General features: G+C 41.8%; 2 protein-coding genes across 2 annotated transcripts in view; one reads left to right on the forward strand and one right to left on the reverse strand.

Annotated features, from left to right (window-relative positions):
• The window catches only part of lmbr1 (limb development membrane protein 1), a 50,446-nt gene extending 36,973 nt beyond the window's left edge, over nucleotides 1-13,473 (forward strand). The window contains exons 16-17 of the mRNA XM_080417969.1: nucleotides 8,342-8,503; nucleotides 9,161-13,473. Of these exons, the coding sequence (XP_080274095.1) occupies nucleotides 8,342-8,503; nucleotides 9,161-9,246 (248 nt within the window). The 3' untranslated portion in view covers nucleotides 9,247-13,473. The remainder of the gene's footprint in view (nucleotides 1-8,341; nucleotides 8,504-9,160) is intronic.
• Nucleotides 13,474-13,611: 138 nt separating this feature from the next.
• rnf32 (ring finger protein 32) overlaps nucleotides 13,612-21,274 on the reverse strand; it is a gene marked incomplete at both ends in the record, with an annotated part of 84,581 nt that continues 76,918 nt past the window's right edge. The window contains 4 exons of the mRNA XM_080417442.1: nucleotides 13,612-13,821; nucleotides 14,808-14,975; nucleotides 18,188-18,296; nucleotides 20,234-20,391. Of these exons, the coding sequence (XP_080273568.1) occupies nucleotides 13,612-13,821; nucleotides 14,808-14,975; nucleotides 18,188-18,296; nucleotides 20,234-20,391 (645 nt within the window). The remainder of the gene's footprint in view (nucleotides 13,822-14,807; nucleotides 14,976-18,187; nucleotides 18,297-20,233; nucleotides 20,392-21,274) is intronic.

Genomic DNA, 21,274 nt, shown 5'->3' on the forward strand with positions numbered 1-21,274 from the left:
CATTTTACCACTTGCAGTCAGAGAGCACTGTCTGAATCTCACTGCTCTTTCTGTCCTAAAGGATATCTAGGTAAGTAGGTAACAAAAAAATCTCCGGGGCGGACTCATTTCAGGATTCCCTCAGGATGTTTCACCGCGATTCCAACATCTATTGAGCCGTGAGGGTCCTCATTTTGGTAGCCAATCATTGTGTAGCACATTGGCAGTGGTGTATTTTTTACTTTACTGGAGTATTTCCAATTTTCAGTACTTTTAGTTCTACTCCACTACATCTCAGAGGCAAATATTGTACTTTTACTCCACTTCAATTATTTGACAACTTTAGTTAATAGTTACTTTGTAAATTTTGATTATTATTACAAAACATACAGTAACCACTTCAGCACTATACATTTCAGCCATTTGCTGAGCTTGTAGATCTACTATTTTCAAAAGATTTATTTGAAAACTTGTGAAATGGGACATCCTGCACAATGACTACCGTAATTTTACTTTTGGTACTTTAAGTACATTTTCACATTTTACTTTAAGTATTTACCAATACTTTTTTACTTTTACTCAAGTACATTTTAAATAAGAGACTTTTACTTGTAAGTGTTTGTCCTCGTCTGTACTGAGCAAGAAAAACCTGAAGCAGAACACATTGGTTGAGACAATTATGGGTTGACTGTTCTTCAGCGAGAATTGAGATTAGCTGCTGACTGTCGCAGACACAAGTGCGCTGCCTCTAGGACTGGTGAATGAATCAAACGTGCTTGAGAAGCTGATTTGACTGAATCAGAGGTGTCACACTAATGACAGATGGTTACAGGAGCGTGCTGTGATTTTCCTATAACACACTGTGATTTTCTTAAGATTTATAAATGAAGGATAAGACGAGACTTTACTAAATGAAGGATAAGACAAGACTTTTCTAAGGAAAGTGATGATTAGTCTGTACATCATGCTAACACAGGCTAACACAACTGACCACATCGAGAGGGAGAGCAGAGTGGGCAGCAGCCCTCTCTCTGTCTCTCTCTCTCTTTCTCTCTCTCTCTCTCTCTCTCTCTCTCTCTCTCTCTCTCTCTCTCTCTCTCTCTCTCTCTCTCTCTCTCTCTCAGGACCGTTAAGGTTAGAAAGTTGAATTCCTCTATAGTTTCCCATAGTGATCGGAGAAAGGAGAATAGAGAGAAAGGGTAAAAATGACAGGGGTTTGCGGCATCACAATGGCACTAATAAACATGCAGAGTGCAGACACAGCTGTTCAAATAGCATTACTGCGTGTCTGAGAGAGAGAGAGAGAGAGAGAGAGAGTGGTGCTGCAGAGCAAGCATACAGTGCGTCATTGGGAGCTTTACAAAACATCAACAGGTTCTGCTTTGTGACACTGAATAGATGAAAAGGAATAAACGCATTAGACGGGTTTAAAGGGAGAGCGACCCCTCTACATTAGAGGAGAAAATGAAAAGGCGTGGGGAAGTATAAAGTCGAGGTGAAGGGAGACTTTAAGCAGCAGTACGAGGAGTTTGAGAATAGAGCACGGGTTTGTGTGATGTGAAAGTCCCCTCATAAAGGCAGAGGAACGATGCACAACAGTGTGGGAAACATTGGGCTAAATTCAGTTTCTGCTTATACCAAACAGCTCGCCCTTTTAAGTAATTCCTTGTGCAATATTTGCACAGCTTAACAAAGTAATTCGAACAGAGCGCACAGAGTTTTTATGACCATTTTTTGAGACTCTGGAAAAGAGGGCTGCTGCTGCTGCTGCTGCCGCCCTAACCATTTCAGATACAGTCCAGCCATTTGGGATTCCATGATGTTTTATTTAGGCTCGTGGGACCTGTAATGGTGTTGAGAGACAGAAGTGCTGCTTGTTCTTCTGTAGCGGCGATGGGGGTTAGAGTGCAGGCATGGGTAAGAGTCCCATAACACAATTTTTATTTCAGGAGGAACAGAGACGTGGCCCCGAAAGAGGCAGGACCCTTTGAACGAATGCCCGCTTCCCTATGTGTTTGTTTAAGAGCACCAGAAAGATAGAACGTTTTGTTTTTTAAATCCCATTTCCTCGTTATATTCTCAAAGCAGTGTTGAGATTACTGCCGTGTCGCTGGGAAAAGAGGGTGTGTGTGCTGCTCGGCGCTCCAGCCCTGTTCGACGCTCGACCTATATTCACAAAAGAGAATTGTGGTGGCGAAACATAATTTGATAAATAACAAAATGTCAAATGACAAAAGCGGAGAACAAGACGAGAAATATGGGGGTGGAAAAAGGTCACAAGCTAGATTCAATCCCATAACATTGCAAGCACACGCCGTGTGCATTAGTGTCATGTTAGTCTTAAGTATCACGCTACCGATGCACAATGAACGGAGTATAGGGCTATCCTTAATCAGTAGAGGTCTATTCACACACAGAAATAGCAAAACCCATTATTATACCATCCCTGTGCACAGAATATCGGTTTATATTGATCAATAATAAATGTAGCATCCACCAGATTCTTCGGGTGTACCTTATTTTGTTTGCTGAAATGTGTCCTCCATATAGTTACATTAAGAACAAACGTCCAAATCTTCTGTTGTTATGCTGTGGTTGGCTCACATACAGTATAGAGACAGCAATCTGACAGCACTACACATCAGAAGAACTCATGGATCGGGGGCAGGCTTTCTGAGAGAGGCATTATCATTGCCAGCGGCATGCTAATGTCTTCCACTCTGCCATTTCAAATGCCAAACATCTTTCTTTCTTTCTTTTTTTTTTACCTCCAATTAGATTTTCTCAAATTACCAAACCAAGATCAAAACCTCTGGCATTAGAAATGAATTTAGCTGCAGTGGCGAGAGACAAGGGTCTCCATCATCTCTCTCCCTCTGTGTCTTCACAGGCAATTTAGTTAAAGGCCCTGGATGCTCACAAACTGCTTACTGTGGCTGTAAATACATCTCTGCAGACACTCAATCGATTGGCTAATCTAATTGAGGAGTAGAGGTTGTGAAGACACTACAGGGGGAATATAGAATGTTCAGAGACTAGTTTTTTTTTTGACAGTGTGTCACTTTTTGATGATGATTTATAAAATGATAATTAACAACTTCCTGCACTAACAAGTTTATAATGTCTTGCTGCTGCAATACTAAGAAGCATTCCAGCAAAACCTAGAGTTTCACCCAACAAGACGATGCCAGTAAGAACATTGATGTCAGGTGCCGCCTGGGGTGGCATAGAGGGGAAACACTGACCCACTGCCACAGAGGCCCGGCTTTGGTCCCCAACAATGGTGCCTCTGGTTTGACAAAAATACATTAGGCCAGTGGTTCTCATTGTGGGGTCCGGGGACCCCCAGCAAAATTAGCATTAATACAGCATCACAATCATTTTAACCACTTTATATGTTGGCTATTCAAAGATAGCAGACCTATAAGCTTGTACATCTGCTATTTTAGATATATTTTTTATTTTTTCAAATACATATTAGTTTGGGGGTCCTTGACATGAAAAAGCAGCCTGTTAACTCTTTCAGTGCCATGCTTATTTATGGAATTTTGGTTCTGAGTGCCACAACCAAAATTAATTGTAAAAAAAAATGTGCTTAGGAGCCGAGATACAGCCTTTTTCAGTAAAAAGTTAAACAAGAAGTGAATGGAGCAGCAAATCTTCAAATCATCATATCTTGGGTTCTGAACATGTTTTTCCAAAAAAAATATTTTTATTTTATTTTTTATTTTTTATTATTATTATTTTTTTCATGACGTATTTGACGTATTGTGGCACACGGGGCGTTAGGCCTCATGACGTATTTGACGTATTGTGGCACTAAAAGAGTTAAGAAACCAAAAAGTGGCAAAAGCCAATTGGCGTCTGCGCTCGGGGGGCCCTGTGATTGATAGACGCTGATTGGCTCTTCCATTTTTTCTTGTCTGCAAAACGTCAACAGAGTGCTTGGGCCCAGAGGACACACATGATAATATGAATTCACACGACCGGGATGGTTTTACCAGGCTAATGAACAAAGCTTGCATTAGGCAGCGTTCACAGGTGGGACGGCAGCACGGGGCGGGGTCCTTGTCTTCACTGTCGCTGCTAGTCAGACCTACCGGTTAATGGGGGAGGGGAATTTAGGAAGATGGCGTGAACCCCCAACGCACGCTCCCCCAGTGCATCTGCTTGATTTCATATGAATAGAAGGGGGTGCACTAAATCCCAACAGTTTTCTGAAAAACCCATGTTTCTATATCAGTGGTGCTCAAACTTTTTCATGTCAAGGAGCCCCAAAATTATATGTATTTGGCCGCCGACCCCCATCTCAAAATATGTTGTTCCAGGGACCCCCCAGAAGCAAAGATTTGAGTTAAAGAAATTGCTTTAAAAGAATATAAATATATTAATTTGCACACATTTTCTGGATTTTTCAAAAATAGCAGATCTACGTATATCTGCTATTTTTGAATAGCTAAAGTGTAAAATAATGCTTTTTAGCTCAAATGAAAAAGTGACACAGATGCTTCTTCAGGTCTTAATGGGTTAAATCGCTGCTGTCGGCCAGAAACCTCTCATCTCCGTATTTTAACTTTTTGTGTTTTTTTTTTGTAAATGAATGCCCTACTTGATCATACTACAGCATCCCACAAAAGACAAAAGTATCAAAACTAGCAGATCTACAAGCTCGAAACATGGCGAGAAGCAACGTGTTTCGATCTGCTATTTTTTGCTATTTCTGAATTTGAATCCTGAAAAGTAACTGTTTTTGGAGATATAAGGTTTCCACCCGGCAGAGACAAAATATGTTATTTGTATTACTAGGCCTTCATAGATGTATAACTTTGTACTTTGCTTTGTACTAACTTTGCTTCCTTTGTTTCTTCTCTATTTCTATAGTTTCTTCACTTTCTTGCCGTTCTATTGGGTCATTGTACCTGTCATGATTAGAAACGTGTCTAATAAGTCACACATCGTGCACAAATGAGTCTGTAACTCTAATTCAGAGGCTTAATACAACCCCTTTGCGTCTAGCGCTGAGCTTTGCACCCAGATAACTAACTTGCGAAATTGAGGCGGACACTAGTGTAGCAATTGATTATTTATATACTGTCAAAATCAACATGTTGGCATCTGCCACCATCAAATATAATAACCAGCAGATGTATGAATTAACTGTAGATTCGATTTTTTAAAATGTTGTCTTGTATTGCTATTTGCTACAATATTATATAATTTATAATGCCTCTTCCATTGTGTAATAACATATGGAATAAGGTATGGTGCCGTGCGTGGTTATATCAGGCACCAACTGCCTTTCCATGGAGGTTTCCCCATCTCCGATGGGGTCGAAATCTGCCAGGAATTGCACAAGCCTTCAGCACAGCGGAAACCTACAAGATTGTGCTTGTTTATTGTTTGAATTAGATATGTAGTTAGCTCAGCGGTTGACTCAGGTGGATGTGTGTACAGGTGACTGTGGTTCCATTGAAGACTGCACTGCCTTGGCTCGGGTGTGGCGTCTTTTTTCGTACCGCCTTGTTTTGCACGCTAAGAAAATGACTCCTATAATGAGACCACAAACAGAAACATTCCCTGTGAAAAGAACGGACACGATCCGGACCTAGAGTCTTTCAGAGACTTTTTCCCAGGAAGTGCGACAACTGTTTGCAAAGTCATTTACATAGAGGTCTGTACAGGTTTAGTGTTTGTTTTCATCCGTCTTCAGTCAGCCGTGTCCTGAGATTCTGCATGCAATGTACATCAAATGGTTTTTGGCATGTAAGCCCTTCTTTCAGTTTGGCCTTTCTGGCTTGTTGAAAGAGATGGGCCATTGAAGAGAGACACTCTTCGGAGAGCCTCAACTGGAGACAGAGCAGACATTCCTAAATGGGCCCATTCGTTGCAGCCCCGTGCCTTTGTGGAGAAAGAAGAGGTTTTGCTTATGAACACAATAGTTGTTTTGTGAAGGGGTGCTTGAAAAAAAAACGAACACCCAATGTTTGCCTAGAGATCCTGTCAGAAAATCTTGATTTCAAGACCTTTTTTGGAATTTGCCATAATTTGTTCTTTATTTAATTAGTGAATTAATTGCAGTGGTTGATGTAAGCCAAAGAAAAAGGGAAAAAGGTTTATGTAAAACACAATGGAAACTACATTCACACAGGACCTAGAATGGTGGTTCCAGAAGAGAGTAAAGAATGGAGGAATGTCGGGCAAGGTGGATAACGTAGGTTTTTCAAGAGATCCGCAGCCTTAGAAACTACTTAGCAACCGTCTAGCAATTGCCTCGTAGCCACATGTATACACCATAGAAACCGAATGGGAACAGCCTAGCAACAACTCAGTGTTACCAAGCAACCACCTAGTGTTTAGTAAATTACCTAGCAACACCCCAGTGCTACCAAGCAACGACCTAGTGACGAGAAAACTGCCTTTCAACATGGCAACGATACCATGATGCAACTGACTAGTACACCCTAGTAACCACCTACTACACCATAGCCACTGCGAAGACCTAGCAACCAAATAGTAAAGCTTAGCAAATAACTGAAAACAGCTTGTACATCCTAATTTGCACCATTAGCAAAGCAAATACTAGCACCCTAGCAACTCCCTACCTAGCCACTACCTAGTAAACCCTATGCACTACTTGGTATCAAGGTAGGTGGTGCTAGTTGCGCCTTTTCAGACGGGTACCATTGAGCTGTGTGACTCAAAACTTGGAAGGTCTGAGTGAATCAGTAATATGTAACCTATTATAATCTTGAAAAATCCTACTCACCTTTTATCTTGAAAACAAACTTCACTGTTGTCTTGATGAGCAGAGGTACTTAAGTGAAACTACTTTGCTACTTTACTTGGGTATCTTTATTTTTGTCCACTTAAAATTTTACTCCATTCCAATTTTAAAGATATTAACTTTTTACTCTAATACATTTCCACTTCAGTGTGCTGTCATTAACAGTCATTAAGTTGTCTCTGTGCTTGGACCGCATTTTTCTGTCTAAACCAAATCTCTTTGCCAAAAAATAACCCCCCCCCCCCCCCCCCCCGGAATATGGATGCTGGGGTTCAAGTGGTTGATTATAAGTGCTGTCAGCATGTTCAGCCTGGTCAGTTATTGCTACCAAGGAAGATGGCATCAGCATCTGCAGCTCTCCCCACCCACAACAATCATCACCCATGGCCATATCTAAGAGATACCTTATGTTAACATTAATTGAAGTGAGAAGCAATTTGTCAGTGGCTCAGTAGGTAGAGTGGCCGCCTGGGAATCGGGAGGTCACCGGTTTGATCTTCGGCTCCTCCGGTCTTTGTGTCAAAGTGACACTTAACCCCTAACTGCTCCCTGTGCACTCACCTGAGCAGCACACTGCTAATGGGTCAAATGCAGAAAAGTAATTTCCCCTCTGGGATCACTACAAATACCACTTTTTATGGTCCATGAGGTAATAACATTTCAGTATTCTCAAATCCTCCCTCAAATTTAAAGCAAATGGTTATCAAAACTGATTTCTTGTTAATTTGCATAATTTATTCAGATTATTCATCTTAATCTATAAAATGATTCCATATCAGAATAATGTTCATAAGATGTATTTTTTGTTTAATGGCATTAACATTTACTTTCAACATTTAAGTACATTTAATATCAGATAATTGATTGATTGAATACTTTATTAACAGGTTTGTTGACGGTACAGGTAGTACAAGCAAAGGTTATGCTAAAAGGATAACACAAAAAGCCCTGTAAAAAGATGTACTCAATTAATCAGTAATACACATGATACATACAATACAATACATATTAAATGTTTTATTTTATTTTATTTTGGCTTTTTATGCCATGTACTGTAGCACTTTAAGATTTATGTCAAATGCAAAGTGTATAATTATAAAATTATAAAATACATTATAAAATGTATAATTATTATTATTATTATAGTATTAGTATTATAATTATATTATTATCAAAACACATCACCGAATGTCCGGAGAATAGAGCTTGCCATTCCAATTTTTTTTTTACTTTCTGTTGATTCAGGATTTGAGACGATAGAGAAAAGTAATCGGTTATATAAATGCTGACAAAATGATCACGTTTCACGTCGCCGCTGCTTTCTGTGAGCGACAAATGCGCTCTAATAAAGCTGCTGGTGCCAACACTCTCACGCAATAAAGCGTGTGGGCGAACGCGCATCTGGTGGGTTCCATGCGCAATGGGTGACTGTCACTTTTACCAGAGTCATTTTCTAGTGAGACATCTCTACCTTTACTATTAAGTGTGGCTTTCAGGTACTTTACGTTGTTCTCAGTGGCGACTATTATAATTGCACAATGTCTCTGAAATACTGACATATCTGACTGCCCTTCACAGGTATCACCAGGTTTGATCTCCTGGGAGACTTTGGGAGGTTTAACTGGCTGGGAAACATCTACATCGTCCTGTCATACAACATGTTGTTTGCAGTTGTGACAACGCTCTGCCTTGTCAGGAAGTTCACCTCAGCGATACGAGAAGAGCTCCTCAAGGCCCTGGGTAACATTATCAGTTTGTTTCATCTTATTATGTGTTATTCATGGGACCCGAGGTCCATATTTTAAGCTTGTAGTTGGTTCCACCACCCAAAAAGCACAATGGGGAATTCCACATTGTGGTGTCCTCGAGAATACTGAAGTATTCTTCAGTGATGAAAATGAATATCCTGCAATTTTAGGCACAAGTAACAGTGTCTTTTGAGATGTCAGACCCATTGTAGAATAAAAGCAATCATGTCCATCCTATATGCAGTAATAAAACATTGCCAATCCAATCCCATCCCAGTTTTATGTCCACAGAGGTTAGGTGTGCGGCACTGACAGCAATATCCTCCTCTGTGGCTTTGAGCAGAGAGTGTTGATTTATGTCAGACACGGGGACCTGGAGTGACAAAATGGAGGAAATTGCGGACAAATCCAATGTGTTGCCGTACTGACACACGACAGGGAAGATGGTGGCTAGTCTCTGGGGCCTGTTGTGACAGGCCCTCAATGTTTGATACACAGAGAGTGATAGGGTTAGGAAATGTCAGACAGGGGTGCTGAGGGGAGAAAAGGCACATCAATACCTCCGTCTAAGTGAAAAAGTCTGAGGCTTTTTTTTTTTCTTCTTTTTTTTCTTTAATGAGATTTCTCTCCCTTATCTCCCCCTGCCCAGGTCTGGATAAATTGCAACTGTCAAACAGCCCCACAGACCCTGAGTCTGGAAAGCTCTCCGCCAACGGGCATCAGAAAACTCTGTGAAAGGGACGATAGATCAACACAGACACACACACACACACGCACACACGCACACACATCTTAGCGCAGCCAAAGGGAGATCTCCAGTCCTGCCTGACTGCTGAAAAGGTGAAAAGGATAGGAAGAGACTTATTAAACCCAGACAGTGTCTGACGGATGCTGCAAACGGAGGCTGAGAGCAATTTAGCTTCATGACATTCCATCCTCTGTGTCTCGGGTGGAAGCGGGGGACCAGGAGAATGAGGAGACGGTGGCATGAAATAGAACTGGCATCACTGCAGTGACCTTGACGTTGACCTCAAACCGTGACTGTGACTCTAAAGCCACCCATCTCTTTGCTTCAGGGGACACTATCTTTCCCCTCCAGCCCTGCTATACCTGTCATTCTGCTTACAACCATCTCAACACGACTACAGGCTACAGCTAGCGGATAAAGCAGCTGAAACAAGTTGTTTTAATTGGCTTTTTTTGTTTTTGTTTTTAAACTTCGTCTTATGCCCCGTTTCAGAAGTTATGCTTTTGTTTTTATAAAACATCACAACCTGTTCTGCTTTCATTGTGACAATTGTTACTGCCCCAGCCAACCCCTAACATGGTACAGTAGTTTGTTAAAAGGATGTCATTTTTTTTTTATCGTTAGCATTTGTCAAGTTACTTGGCATCAGTTGATAGACGGAGCATCCACAGCGTATGGTCTACTCTACATTGTATGACTTTTTTTGATTGGCGTCATTATGAATAGATATAAGCGTGTGGTAAATCGTCAATGGCTCATTCTTTAGTTGTGCTTTTGATTTGCTTTAAGCTCCAAATGTGAAAATACAGAGGTACTCTTCAGGGTGTGCTGACATCTTGTATTATTCTCACCCATCGCAGCCAGCACATAAACTGGCACTCAAAAGTTACAATGTAAATTTATGCAATTGCATAATTTTCCTCACTGATAGGCCTCTAATTTTAGCACTTACGGTAAGTGCTATATTTTGTTCTTTTATTTGGCTTTACTGAAGTGCGCTTTAATATAGAAAGATGTCATCACTTTGAGGTAGGAACTTTTTTAGGTGCTCTACATTGAACTTAGACCGCTCTACAGATGTGGAAACTAGAGTGGCTTTTTAAGAGTCCATGTCCATTTTTCTTTTTTTGTAAATGTTTTATTCACATGTACATAATGTGTTACGTTTCATACCTCTTTTGCATTATTTAGATGTAAATAGTTAGGCCACTAGCCTATTGAGGGACTGACTCACTAAGCAGTTTGCACCAATTCTTTTGTAGGGTTTAGGTGACCTAAAACTAATGCAAACATGATAAACCGTCTTTGCATACAGAATGCATTTGAGGGGGAAATGTGCAACCGTGCAGTTGGTTACAAAGACTTGGTGACTCAGGCCCTATGTGTTGTGTGATGTTCTCCCTCTCTAGCGCCACCTTTAATGCCTTATAGAAAGATCATCTCACAGGCTTCATGTATGTATACAGTACGTAGGTTGTCTCTCGTTGTGCGCCGTCCTGTGTGTTTGTTTGTATGTGCGCATGCACACGTGTGCATTGCGTTTCTAGACCACTGTGAAACCCTATACATCTCTGAAAATTGCAAGCTGAAAACCTGGCTATAACGTGGACATCGCTCTTTGCAAGTGAATGAAGTGAACCTTTTTCTAGTTCCACGCAATGGGACTGTGGAGCTCTGTTATCCACACTGGTTCATTCCATGAAAAAAACCTGAGCAGCCGGTAGTTTTATGGTGATGTAAATGTGACGTGTTTTCATGGTCATTAATGTGACAAGATATAGAGAAAAGGAATTAAGAAAAACATATTTGATATGCATTTGAAACCTTTTGAGTTTCTTTGCGCAGGGAATGTTTTACATTGATGGATTTTATTTAAAGAAAATTAAAGCAGTTTAACACAAGTTCCCCTGTTTGAGGAAAGCAAAACTGAATAGAAAATGAAAAATTAAAGCAGTGCTAACTCATTTTTTCCCCCATCTTTCTTTTTAAAGCTGGATATTTTTTACCCTTTGTAATTAGTATTTATTACGCTAGTTCGTGTCCATTTGGTTATGTTCCGTCATCCCTATGATCCCTCAGCCCTATATTTAACATGGTACACAAAAGGCAAAGGTTCTGCCTAAGCATTAAATATGATGAAAGGGCACTGATGCCGAGTGGGAGCATGGGTCAAAGGGATGGACAAAAGAGGCGCCAACATTTTGAGGTTTTTTTTTTTTTATTTTCCTCTAATCTAGCTAATTTGACACTGTGTTATGTTAATTCTTCATTATTAATAACTTACGATGCATAAGTGGGTTCAGGTTCTATTAAATAAGTATTTTTAATTATTTTAACATTTATTTTTATTATTCTAAATGACTGGGGGGGGGTCCAATCTCCCCGGTACCCCCTGGGATTTCCGCATCTGGTGCAGAGTATGAAAACATACATACTTTTTCACACCCCCTCCAAGAAACCCCCCTTTCTTTTTTGCTCAGGGTCCACAGGGAGGGGTCCGCCTGTTGAGTACCCCTGATAGGCTATAGAGCATCGCAGTTCCCGCCCACTTCCTGTTTTTTCCTGGTGCCGGAAGGAAAAACTCAATGCATTTTTCCCATTGACATTTCCAAAAATATTTATATCAATTAATTTAAGCCTAGAATCAAGCCATCCAGGGTCCTGGTGAATCAAGACCATAAAACGTTTTTTTCTGTGATTTTTTTTATTTTATATTTAATTATATGATATACTATATTTAATAAATACCCTTTGTTTTGCCGTTAAAAAAAATAAATAATCACAGACTCAAACGTTTTATGGTCATGATTCACCAGGACCCTGGATGGCTTGATTCTAGGCTTAAATTAATTGATATAAATATTTTTGGAAATGTCAATGGGAAAAATGCATTGAGTTTTTTGCGGTGGAACCCGGAAGGGGCGGGAACTGCGATGCTCTATAGGGCATAGCAGTGGTGGCCATTTTGTGGTTCCACAGATTCCACATTAGTTTTTCCCTTAGAGATTTCAGAAAACAAATATTTCCTGAAATCTCGATGGTAAATGATGTATGGGGTTTGTATCTGTGGAACCACAAAATGGCCGCCCTATAACTTTTAGCAAATCTATCTGACTGGAAGATCTCGGTAAAAAGTGCATCTTTATCCACAGTCTTTGAAAGCAGACAGTTTGGTTGTTTTTCTAATGTATTGGCTTGCCAAGTCCTGTTCCATTTGCTGTCTGCAATCATTGATTTGATTCATCTTCAAAAACAACAATGGACCATACCGAGGTAAAATACACTGTGAAAAATCAAGATGATCCAAAGTTAAAGCACAGAATGATTAAAGGGATAGTTCAATTTTACGTATTTGATATTGCACATACCACGGTGCTTGTCAAAATAGTTTGGCGCTACAGTTAACTGAGAAATGTCCACTAAACGTCCACCATGCTAACGGCTTGTTAGCATGTAGCAGCAAAGCTAACGCTAATAGAAAGAGGTCAGACGGACAGTCGGTAAGAGACTAGCTAGCCAGTAGGCTGACCCCATTCGTGGCCATTATCATAGTGACAAAATGCTAACAAGCTTTCAGTGGACATTTCCAATTAAAAAAGAAACAATTTGACAATTACCTTGGGATGCGTGATATCAAATCCAAATGTTAAAAACAAACAAACCAAAAAATAATAAAACATTTAACTATCCCTTTAAGGTAATTACAGAATGAGCTACAATAACCAGCGCAAACTTGTTTGACGTTTTCGGAGCTTTCTCGACTACAGTTGTGCTTGTATCTGTTCCTGTTATTCACAATTCATTCATTTACTGACACAATTGTATCATTGGGCTCTGCACAGGTCTCTCAATGTCTGACAGGGAAGTGCTTGGATTGTTCAGAGCACAATGGCGATCAGAGGCCATAATGTCACAATCACAATCTTCACCATATACTTCTTCTGGGCTTCTGTTTTTATCGGCTTCTGTTTTTAACAAGCACTTCTAGTTGCCTTTTATAGTGTTTCTGCGTATTGTGGGTTTCTAAGGTTGGGAGTTATCTCATTACAGGCCAAGCAGGTTTATGTCCATCCGTCTGTATGTCAGTCTCTGCATGTAATTTTTGGCAAATGTTTGTGAATGTGTGTTTTTTGTTTTTTTTACTATTGATTTATGAGTTTGCTGTATGTATGTTTTGTTATTTTTGATGTTGGTTTGTTTGCAAATAAAAAGGAGGAAAAACATTTTTTGTTGTTTTGGGGGGTTATTTTGACACTAAATTACCTTTTATCATTTTATGGCCTAAATTTGATTTAAAGTCTGCGTTTACCAACATTGAGATCACAAAATCGGACAAATAATTTTTTAAGGACTCAGACAAGTCTTTTGTAGTAGGCAGATCTACACAGGGGGCAAGTGGGTCTTCTGTCCACACAGAACGACTCGAAGGCCTCCAGACAGCGCTGGTGGAAGAGGTGGGAACATGACAGGAGGACAGTGCGTCTCCCTGCCTCACCTCCCTGCCCGGGGCTGCAGAGTGACGTCAGGCAGATGGCACACTCCCATACATCCTTCTGAATGACCTGCCACACAGTGAAAAGCAACAACTGCATTAGCACTGTGGTTAGCGTAGCTCTGTCAACTTCCAGCAATGTTGAAATCTGAAATGCACTGATAATTCAATGGAACAAATTCATAATGTCTTTGATTATTCTGTAGACAAGAGAATTATAGCTTCTCTTAAGAAGCGGGTTTGCCCCTGAATACAATCCCCAGACATGGTAGGAGAACTCTGGGCCATTGTCCAGTATGTAAGACATACATTGCATGGTAATACAACATCTGCTGCTATCCCAATAAAAATGAAGGAGGTCTCCATATAGCTCCACCAATGATTAACCCAAAGACAACGTCCTATTCCATATTGAGAGACAATCAACAGGCCTCACCGTTAAAATGTTTGATAATGAGAAGCGCTCTGTTTTATAGTGTTTGCTCCCCTGAGAAAGCTCAAAGCTATGTGGCAAAAAAACATGTTCACCGTTTGATACCTCTGTGTCAAGGTTGAGCAGCCCCTGTCCTGTATGTAACCTTTTCAAACCAGATAAAAGGAAAAAGGAAAGATGTCTCCTTTCCACTACCCTTCGTGCCCCCACCCTACAGTGGAAAAAGCTACCGGCTGCCATAAAAGTCTTGTGCTCGACAGCAACAATGGAGCCCTATGGAACAGCAAATCTACACTTTTTGTTCCTTTCCTTTCCATGGAAGAGTCAAGGCGTTGAAAAGCCTGGCGTGTGTTATCAGACCAGGTTGTTTTCTGTGTGTTTTTGTTGTAAAAGCAGAGGATTATTAACCTACCCACTGCCACTTATTCTTAAATGAATGATCGCCATGAGAGAGATTTATTTGTATTGTATTCTTTCTATATAACAGATGGGATGCAGTTGCTGCTGAACAAGCAATAACATGTTAAGTGACGAGGCAAGGCCACGAGGAGAATGAGACTAGGATTAGATTGTTTCCACTCTCATTTCACTTGGTTCAGTTTGGTACATTTCGTTGCCCCAACCTGGTTTTGTATTCTGTCCCAGTCCTCATTTCGTGGTTCAGAGACACGCTCGCTCTCCATCTGGTCGAACACCCGCCTGCTCGATGACAAGGTGCGGTCGATATCGCTCAGAAAAGCCTCGACGTCCGTGTGACAGTATTGGAGAAAGCTGTCATTTAACTCCTCCAGCTAATTAGGGAAAAAAATTGAAAGTGCACATCAGTGGCAACATATTAGGGGAGGGTACGTGTTATTCCGATGTACAATAGAACAGTTTATTTTGTATTTTTATGAAGGCTAATTGTATGTGCTGCAGTGTCTGAAGCCTACAGACAGGCTATATTGTTAACCACTTAAACCCCAGCATCCGTATTGTGGGGAAGGCTTTTGCAGTGAGCTTGTCGATCGGCTATTTTCAGTGAAATCTTTCCCCACATTAACAGGAAACAGAAAAGACACTGGTATAGAGCCCTGAAGGACTCCGGTCAACCATATGGGGTTTAAGTGGTTAAACATCTAGATCAAGACAGCCGTGTGTCCCACTAACATGGAGAATTAATGTAAATGAATGAAAATGGGGGGAAAAGGGAAGGCTGACGGTGCTGAGAAGCATGGAAACGTGCAGTTGGTTCACACGCACACACACACACACACACACACACACACACACACACACACACACACACACACACACACACACACACACACACACACACACACACACACACGCACACACACACACACGTGCGTGCACTTGGTTCTCTCTCTTTCTATCAGTGTGTCTCTTACATGTGCACACATCCCATATCCCAGTGACATAATTCTTTTATTATCACAAATTAAACAACTGTTAGGAGGGGTTTATGAGCCTGGCTGTCTTCTACAGTCATGGTAAACAACACAGGTCCTGGTGAACTTTGTTCTTGCTTCACATAACAGTAGACGACGTGCACAGGAGAGCGGACCGGGGGGAGGAAACAGAGAGGGGGGGGGGGGGCAGAGGTGTTATCTTGCGGCAATCCATCTATGTCAGTAGTTATCCCCTTAATGTGTTGACACAGGGTCGGACCTCCTCCGAAACAGGTAGAAATGGAAAGCTGGCCATCGGGATCAGCCGCTGTGATAAGATCAAGATTTCCGAGTCTCGTAGATTGGCTGCTACGAACACCTGCTGCTTCGGTGGACAAAGATGCTTTATTGTCCCCTTCTATCGTTGGGTTAAACAGGAAGTTCACAGAAACACGAGGATGGGGAGTGCATGGCGCTGCTCCCATTACCTCACTCGCACTATAGAAACCCAATAAACAGCCCCCCCCCCCCCTTCCATTGTACGTACTGTACAGTCAACGCAACTAAGAAAATAGTCTTTCTGCTGAAAATCAAGTGACTCAAGAGTCAAGACACTTCACTCACTGCAGTGTGTAATCCCAGCTTATAGTTCTTACAGATCGGAGATGACAAACCTTTTACTGACTAGTTATGTTCCATCGTAAGGCGGTGTCATGCGTGGGACACTATCCAAAAACGCCACGGTTGTGAGCTTGTAGATCGGCCATTTTGCAGCGTGCGTCACCGCCATACTTCAAAGTATAAATCGGGCTTCAGAGGTATGAGATCTTTCATGCCCATCCGATGTCACCCAGTCCCAATCACAGGCCTCTCTGGTGTGCAATGACTGAACCTCAGGTCCATGACAGGGGCCTGAACACATGGGCCATTTACCACAGCTTAATCTGTTAGAATTGGAGTTAATTGGACCAATAAACTCTGTCTTTTTGTTTACGTGGCATGTTACAGCATGGTTTACAGGCAAGATGATGGACAATGATGGGGGGACGGATGAGTAGGACACACTGACCCTCACAGTACAGTACAGTACAGTACAGTACAGTACAAGTACAGTACAGTGTGGCCTGCCGGCCTGCAGTCGTCAGCCTTGCTTCATCAGGACTGTAGAGGCACTCTGTCTGATTGCACTGCACTTAAGACATACGTACATGTGACACGTGGCCTCTTTCAAACAAGCCATCAGACATACAGTATACCTGTGCGAAGGAACCGGTCTGGCGACACACCGGAAATAAGACTTGTGAGATAGATGTGCTTGTGAACTTAAGAGCGTCACCCTGAATTATTTAATTTGACATTTTAAAATAACATTTGACTCGAGCAGTCAAGGGATCGGTGGCTATATGGTGTGTGATCCCACAGGCAACCGGCGGTGAGACATGGCCCCAGCCCTCGTGGGGGGAGGTTTGTTTCTCACTAGGTGGCAATCTTCCCTTTTCCATCGAGCCGCCCCACAGGCAAAAGAGACAACCGGTGCTGTCCGCTGGCAGCCCCGGAGTTCAGGGCTCACGTTCTCTCTCCAATAAGTCAAAGTATCCCTGGGATGTGAAATTGGACAAGAGAACAATGCCTAGAATGACAACCAGCATCAGGTAACCTCAGCTTACCGCCAGACTCTCAGTCCCTATACCTCTCACCCCCTCCCCTCCCCTCGCTCACCTGTCCTTACCTATCACATAGTAGGGAGGCTGACACAGGGGTCGGGCCACAGCCGAGGACCCCGCTGGAATGTCCAGACTGTTTGACTAAAACACACACTCTCCATAATTAGTTGACAAGCAGTGTATGATTCACAATGCATCAAAGGAGGTCGAAAGGGTGAGGGGGGGGGGGGGCCGACTGTGCATGCGCAATGTGCATGTATGTGTATGTGTATTTGTACGTGCCCATTTATATGAATAAGTGCACGTTGGGGTCAGTGAGTGCCTCTGTAGTCGAAACCCGGAGGCCTTAGATGTGATACTTGCCACGGCAAAATGATCAGTGGATGTCAGTGGAGGTTGCAGGAAGTACAGAGTACTTGTATGTTGTATGTTCAATGTGAACTAAAGGCTAATCCCAACTTCAACTGTTTCAACACTTTTAAAATAAATGTAATCAAATATTTTGTGTGGGCCCCCACACTGTCATCCAACCAAGTATGAATTCGCCTTAAAGTCCCATTCCACACGTCCCATAAATCACCAGAAGAATCCATGTCCAAACATCCCTCAATGACCTTTATGGTGTCTCACACTTTGCCCTGTCTTTGCCCTCTTTTAGCATAATTAATAGGACCTATTAATTATGCCAATATGCCACGTCTGTAGAATCAAGCCCTCATTAATATGCCAATGACACATCCTTAGAATCAACATGCCGAAATCTCCACGCCCCTGCGAGAATGTCTGTAGTCTACAGTACACTGATTCCAATCACATCTTCAACTGAGGCCTGTTTGTTTAACCCATTTACACCTGAGGCCGATTCTAAAAACGCCTTCTAAATCCTAAGAGTTTTCTGCAAATATGTATCCCATTGGTATCTAATGCCACAGATGCAACTCAACGCACCTTTGTTTCGAAGAATTTGCGGCGCAGCTGTAGATCTTTTGGGGGATTGGTCTTCTTCGCGTTACTGTACCACTTACGAGCCACATAGCCCCGCCAGCATGATTGAATCCTATACAGACAAAGGAAACACCTAAATAAATGCAGATGCTTCCAAACAGGTGTATAGTGCATCATACAATTAAGCAATTAACACCATGCTGTGTGGTGTGTCATAAAATGCTGAGCAGGCCCAATGGACTTCGATTTTGGATCAAGATGGCAAGAGTAAAGTGTATACGTAATCCCCTCATTACAAAGACAACATTTTTAGGTTTTTTGGTAAATGAATGCCCTACTTGATCATCCTACAACAACACACAAAAGTAGCAAAAGCAGCAGATCCACAAGTTTTGAGCTTGTAGATCTGCTACTTTTGCTGTCTTTGAATTTGAATCCGGAAAAGTAACATATGAGATAACAGAGACGATTTGAAGGTTCAGTGGTGCAAAAACATAGGCATTAGTCTACAGAGATGTGGAAAAACGTGATACGGTCAGACGAGTCATCCTTCACCATATTCTCCACAAGTGGGCGACTGCATGTGTGTGCCATACACCAAGAGAATGGTACAGGGCTGAATGGTTGACCCCTACAGTGAGGGGCGGGGGTCCACTGGGTCTGTTATGCTGTTGGGGGCATTTTCCTGGCATGGTTATAGGGTCCACTTATTAGGTTAGGCCCTCAGAGGGAAGGGTCACTGAAAATCAATACTAAGTTATCGCTCTCATTCTGAGTCTGTCCAGGGATTATTTGGGAAACCACTGAATTAATCAGCGCCAAATTCCTTGAGAACGCTGCTAGTAGGCCAAGGAAGATCGAATTCCAACTAAATATTTTCACATCTAACTATAAATAAATAGTTGCTGCATTCAATTTTCTTTTCAAAATAATTTAAGACACTTTCAAAAAACACTTTTAAGAAATAGTGAAAATAGCAGATACAAGCTCACAACGCATTGCATCGCGACGGGTTGTGAGCTGGTAGATCGTCTATGTTCCCTATTGAATAGGGCTTGGTGATTCATTCATAATGTATTTTGGTACGTTTGGGTCCCGGGGAGACACTAAATGTATCTTTTTAGTCTTGCGCTGAAACAACTGCTCTATTTGATTTGGTTCTTTTGTCAGACTTAAAGTACTTCAATACAGCCAAACAGTGATAGTTTTCATAATATGGCACATTTACAACGGATAAGACTACTGTAAGCCTCAGACACAGGACTCACCTAATTCCAGCTCACTTTGCTAGGCTGGGAATGGATGGCTCAAGGTGGAAGACAGAGATGTGTATAGCAACGTGCAATGGCTCTGGTCTTTAAACTACGAGGATCAGTGCCCATGTACCTGTCAAACTATGTCTCTAGGGCGAGAGACGCCCACTGGCACAACACCAGAGGAAGCTCCTATATAGATTCGGCTCAAACATGGGGAAAAATACATTCTACCAGCAGCCATTAAAAATCTAGATTCCGCATCCACTTTTAAAACTGACCTAAAAACATGTCTGTCCTGAAATTATAATTGGACTTACTGTAGGTAATCTTATCCCCTACAATCTTGTCCCCTGAGAGTCAAACAACGCACTCCCTCAGCGAGCTCCACAGAAGGAAGCCCCGTGGGAGAAGTGTCATCCATCCTCTCCCCCCCCCCCTTCCTGTAAATATATCTGGAATTGCTAGTGTTAAATGGTAAATGGTGCATTTATATAGCGCTTTTATCCGAAGAGCTTTACATTCATTGTGCCATTAACCCATTCACACACACATTCATACACCGATGGTGGAGGAAACCATGCAAGGCACCAACCTGCTCATCGGGAGCAATTAGGGGTGCAGCGTCTTGCTCAAGGATACTTCGACACTAACTCTAGGGGAGCGCCCCAGCCCGGGATCGAACTTGTGGTTTTCCAGTTCACTCTACCCGGCCACTCTACCCCTGAGCCACTGCCGCCCCTAAGTGTTACTATTTCCCAAACTTGCTAATAAAGTATTCAACCCAATCAATGACCTGGTGGCACACTGCTGTCTGAAGAGGCGAGCCCCATCGTGGATCAGCCGGGTTTCATACTGCTCTTTCCTGCACATGGGACAGCACTTCCTCCCCGAGAACCTTTCAAACGCCTGCAGACACACTCTGTGGAACACATGGGAGCAAGACAGCAACACCTAGAATGGAAAGACATAGCTTATGTTAAAGCAATGTGGAACCTTGGTGGAACCTTTGCTTGTATAGCTGCTTTAGCCATGATATATTGTCGGTCATGTTTATCTGTTGCTTCTGTGTTCTGTAGGGGTGTGCCGATACACTAATTTCACCAAACGATACGATACGATATTTGGCTCACAACTTCGATACGATTTCGATACGATACGATACGCACTTTTTTTTATTATGAAAAATATATGGGGGAGAAAAAAAGCAAATGCAAACAAATAATTCTGTTTTTGCATTATTCAGATATGCGAACTTGTAGCTTTTCAGCTACAATAGCCGTTTTGAATCCAAATAGGGCAATAGTGTGACACCTGACCCGAAAAAAAACAACAACATGTTGTCACCCTTTTCACCTCGGGCTGTTTGCATGCCTGATTATTATTATTGTAAAAAAAAAAAAAAAAAAATCACACTTTTAGCACACATTAACAAACACAAGCAAAGGGGATTCTGCCAATATACAAAAGACCTCTATATGTATTTAACGTAATTTATTTTGCCTACTGGCGGCGCTATTATCACATTACAGCAATATGGGTGACCTATTGATTTTTGTTCTGAACTTCCGTCAAGGGTAACATTTCTCAACTAGAAAGGTGTACTCAATAGACCGCCGAAGTCTGACGTCATTTACACATTTGTCTACCTGGTTCGCAGTTTTCCACCCCCGTTCTGAATCCCATAGACGTATTTAATATCGCGTCAAATAAGAACTGTGTTCCAAAAATAAACAAATGACCCCGGCGTGTTGACTCTTATGGATATGAAGCATCAACTGACGGTGAGAAAACGCTAATGTTACTTCCGCCAAATTAGTTACATTTTCGCCAGAAA

The sequence above is a fragment of the Gymnoscopelus braueri genome (assembly GCF_963280865.1).
Source record: "Gymnoscopelus braueri genome assembly, chromosome: 21".
Lineage (NCBI taxonomy): Eukaryota > Metazoa > Chordata > Actinopteri > Myctophiformes > Myctophidae > Gymnoscopelus > Gymnoscopelus braueri.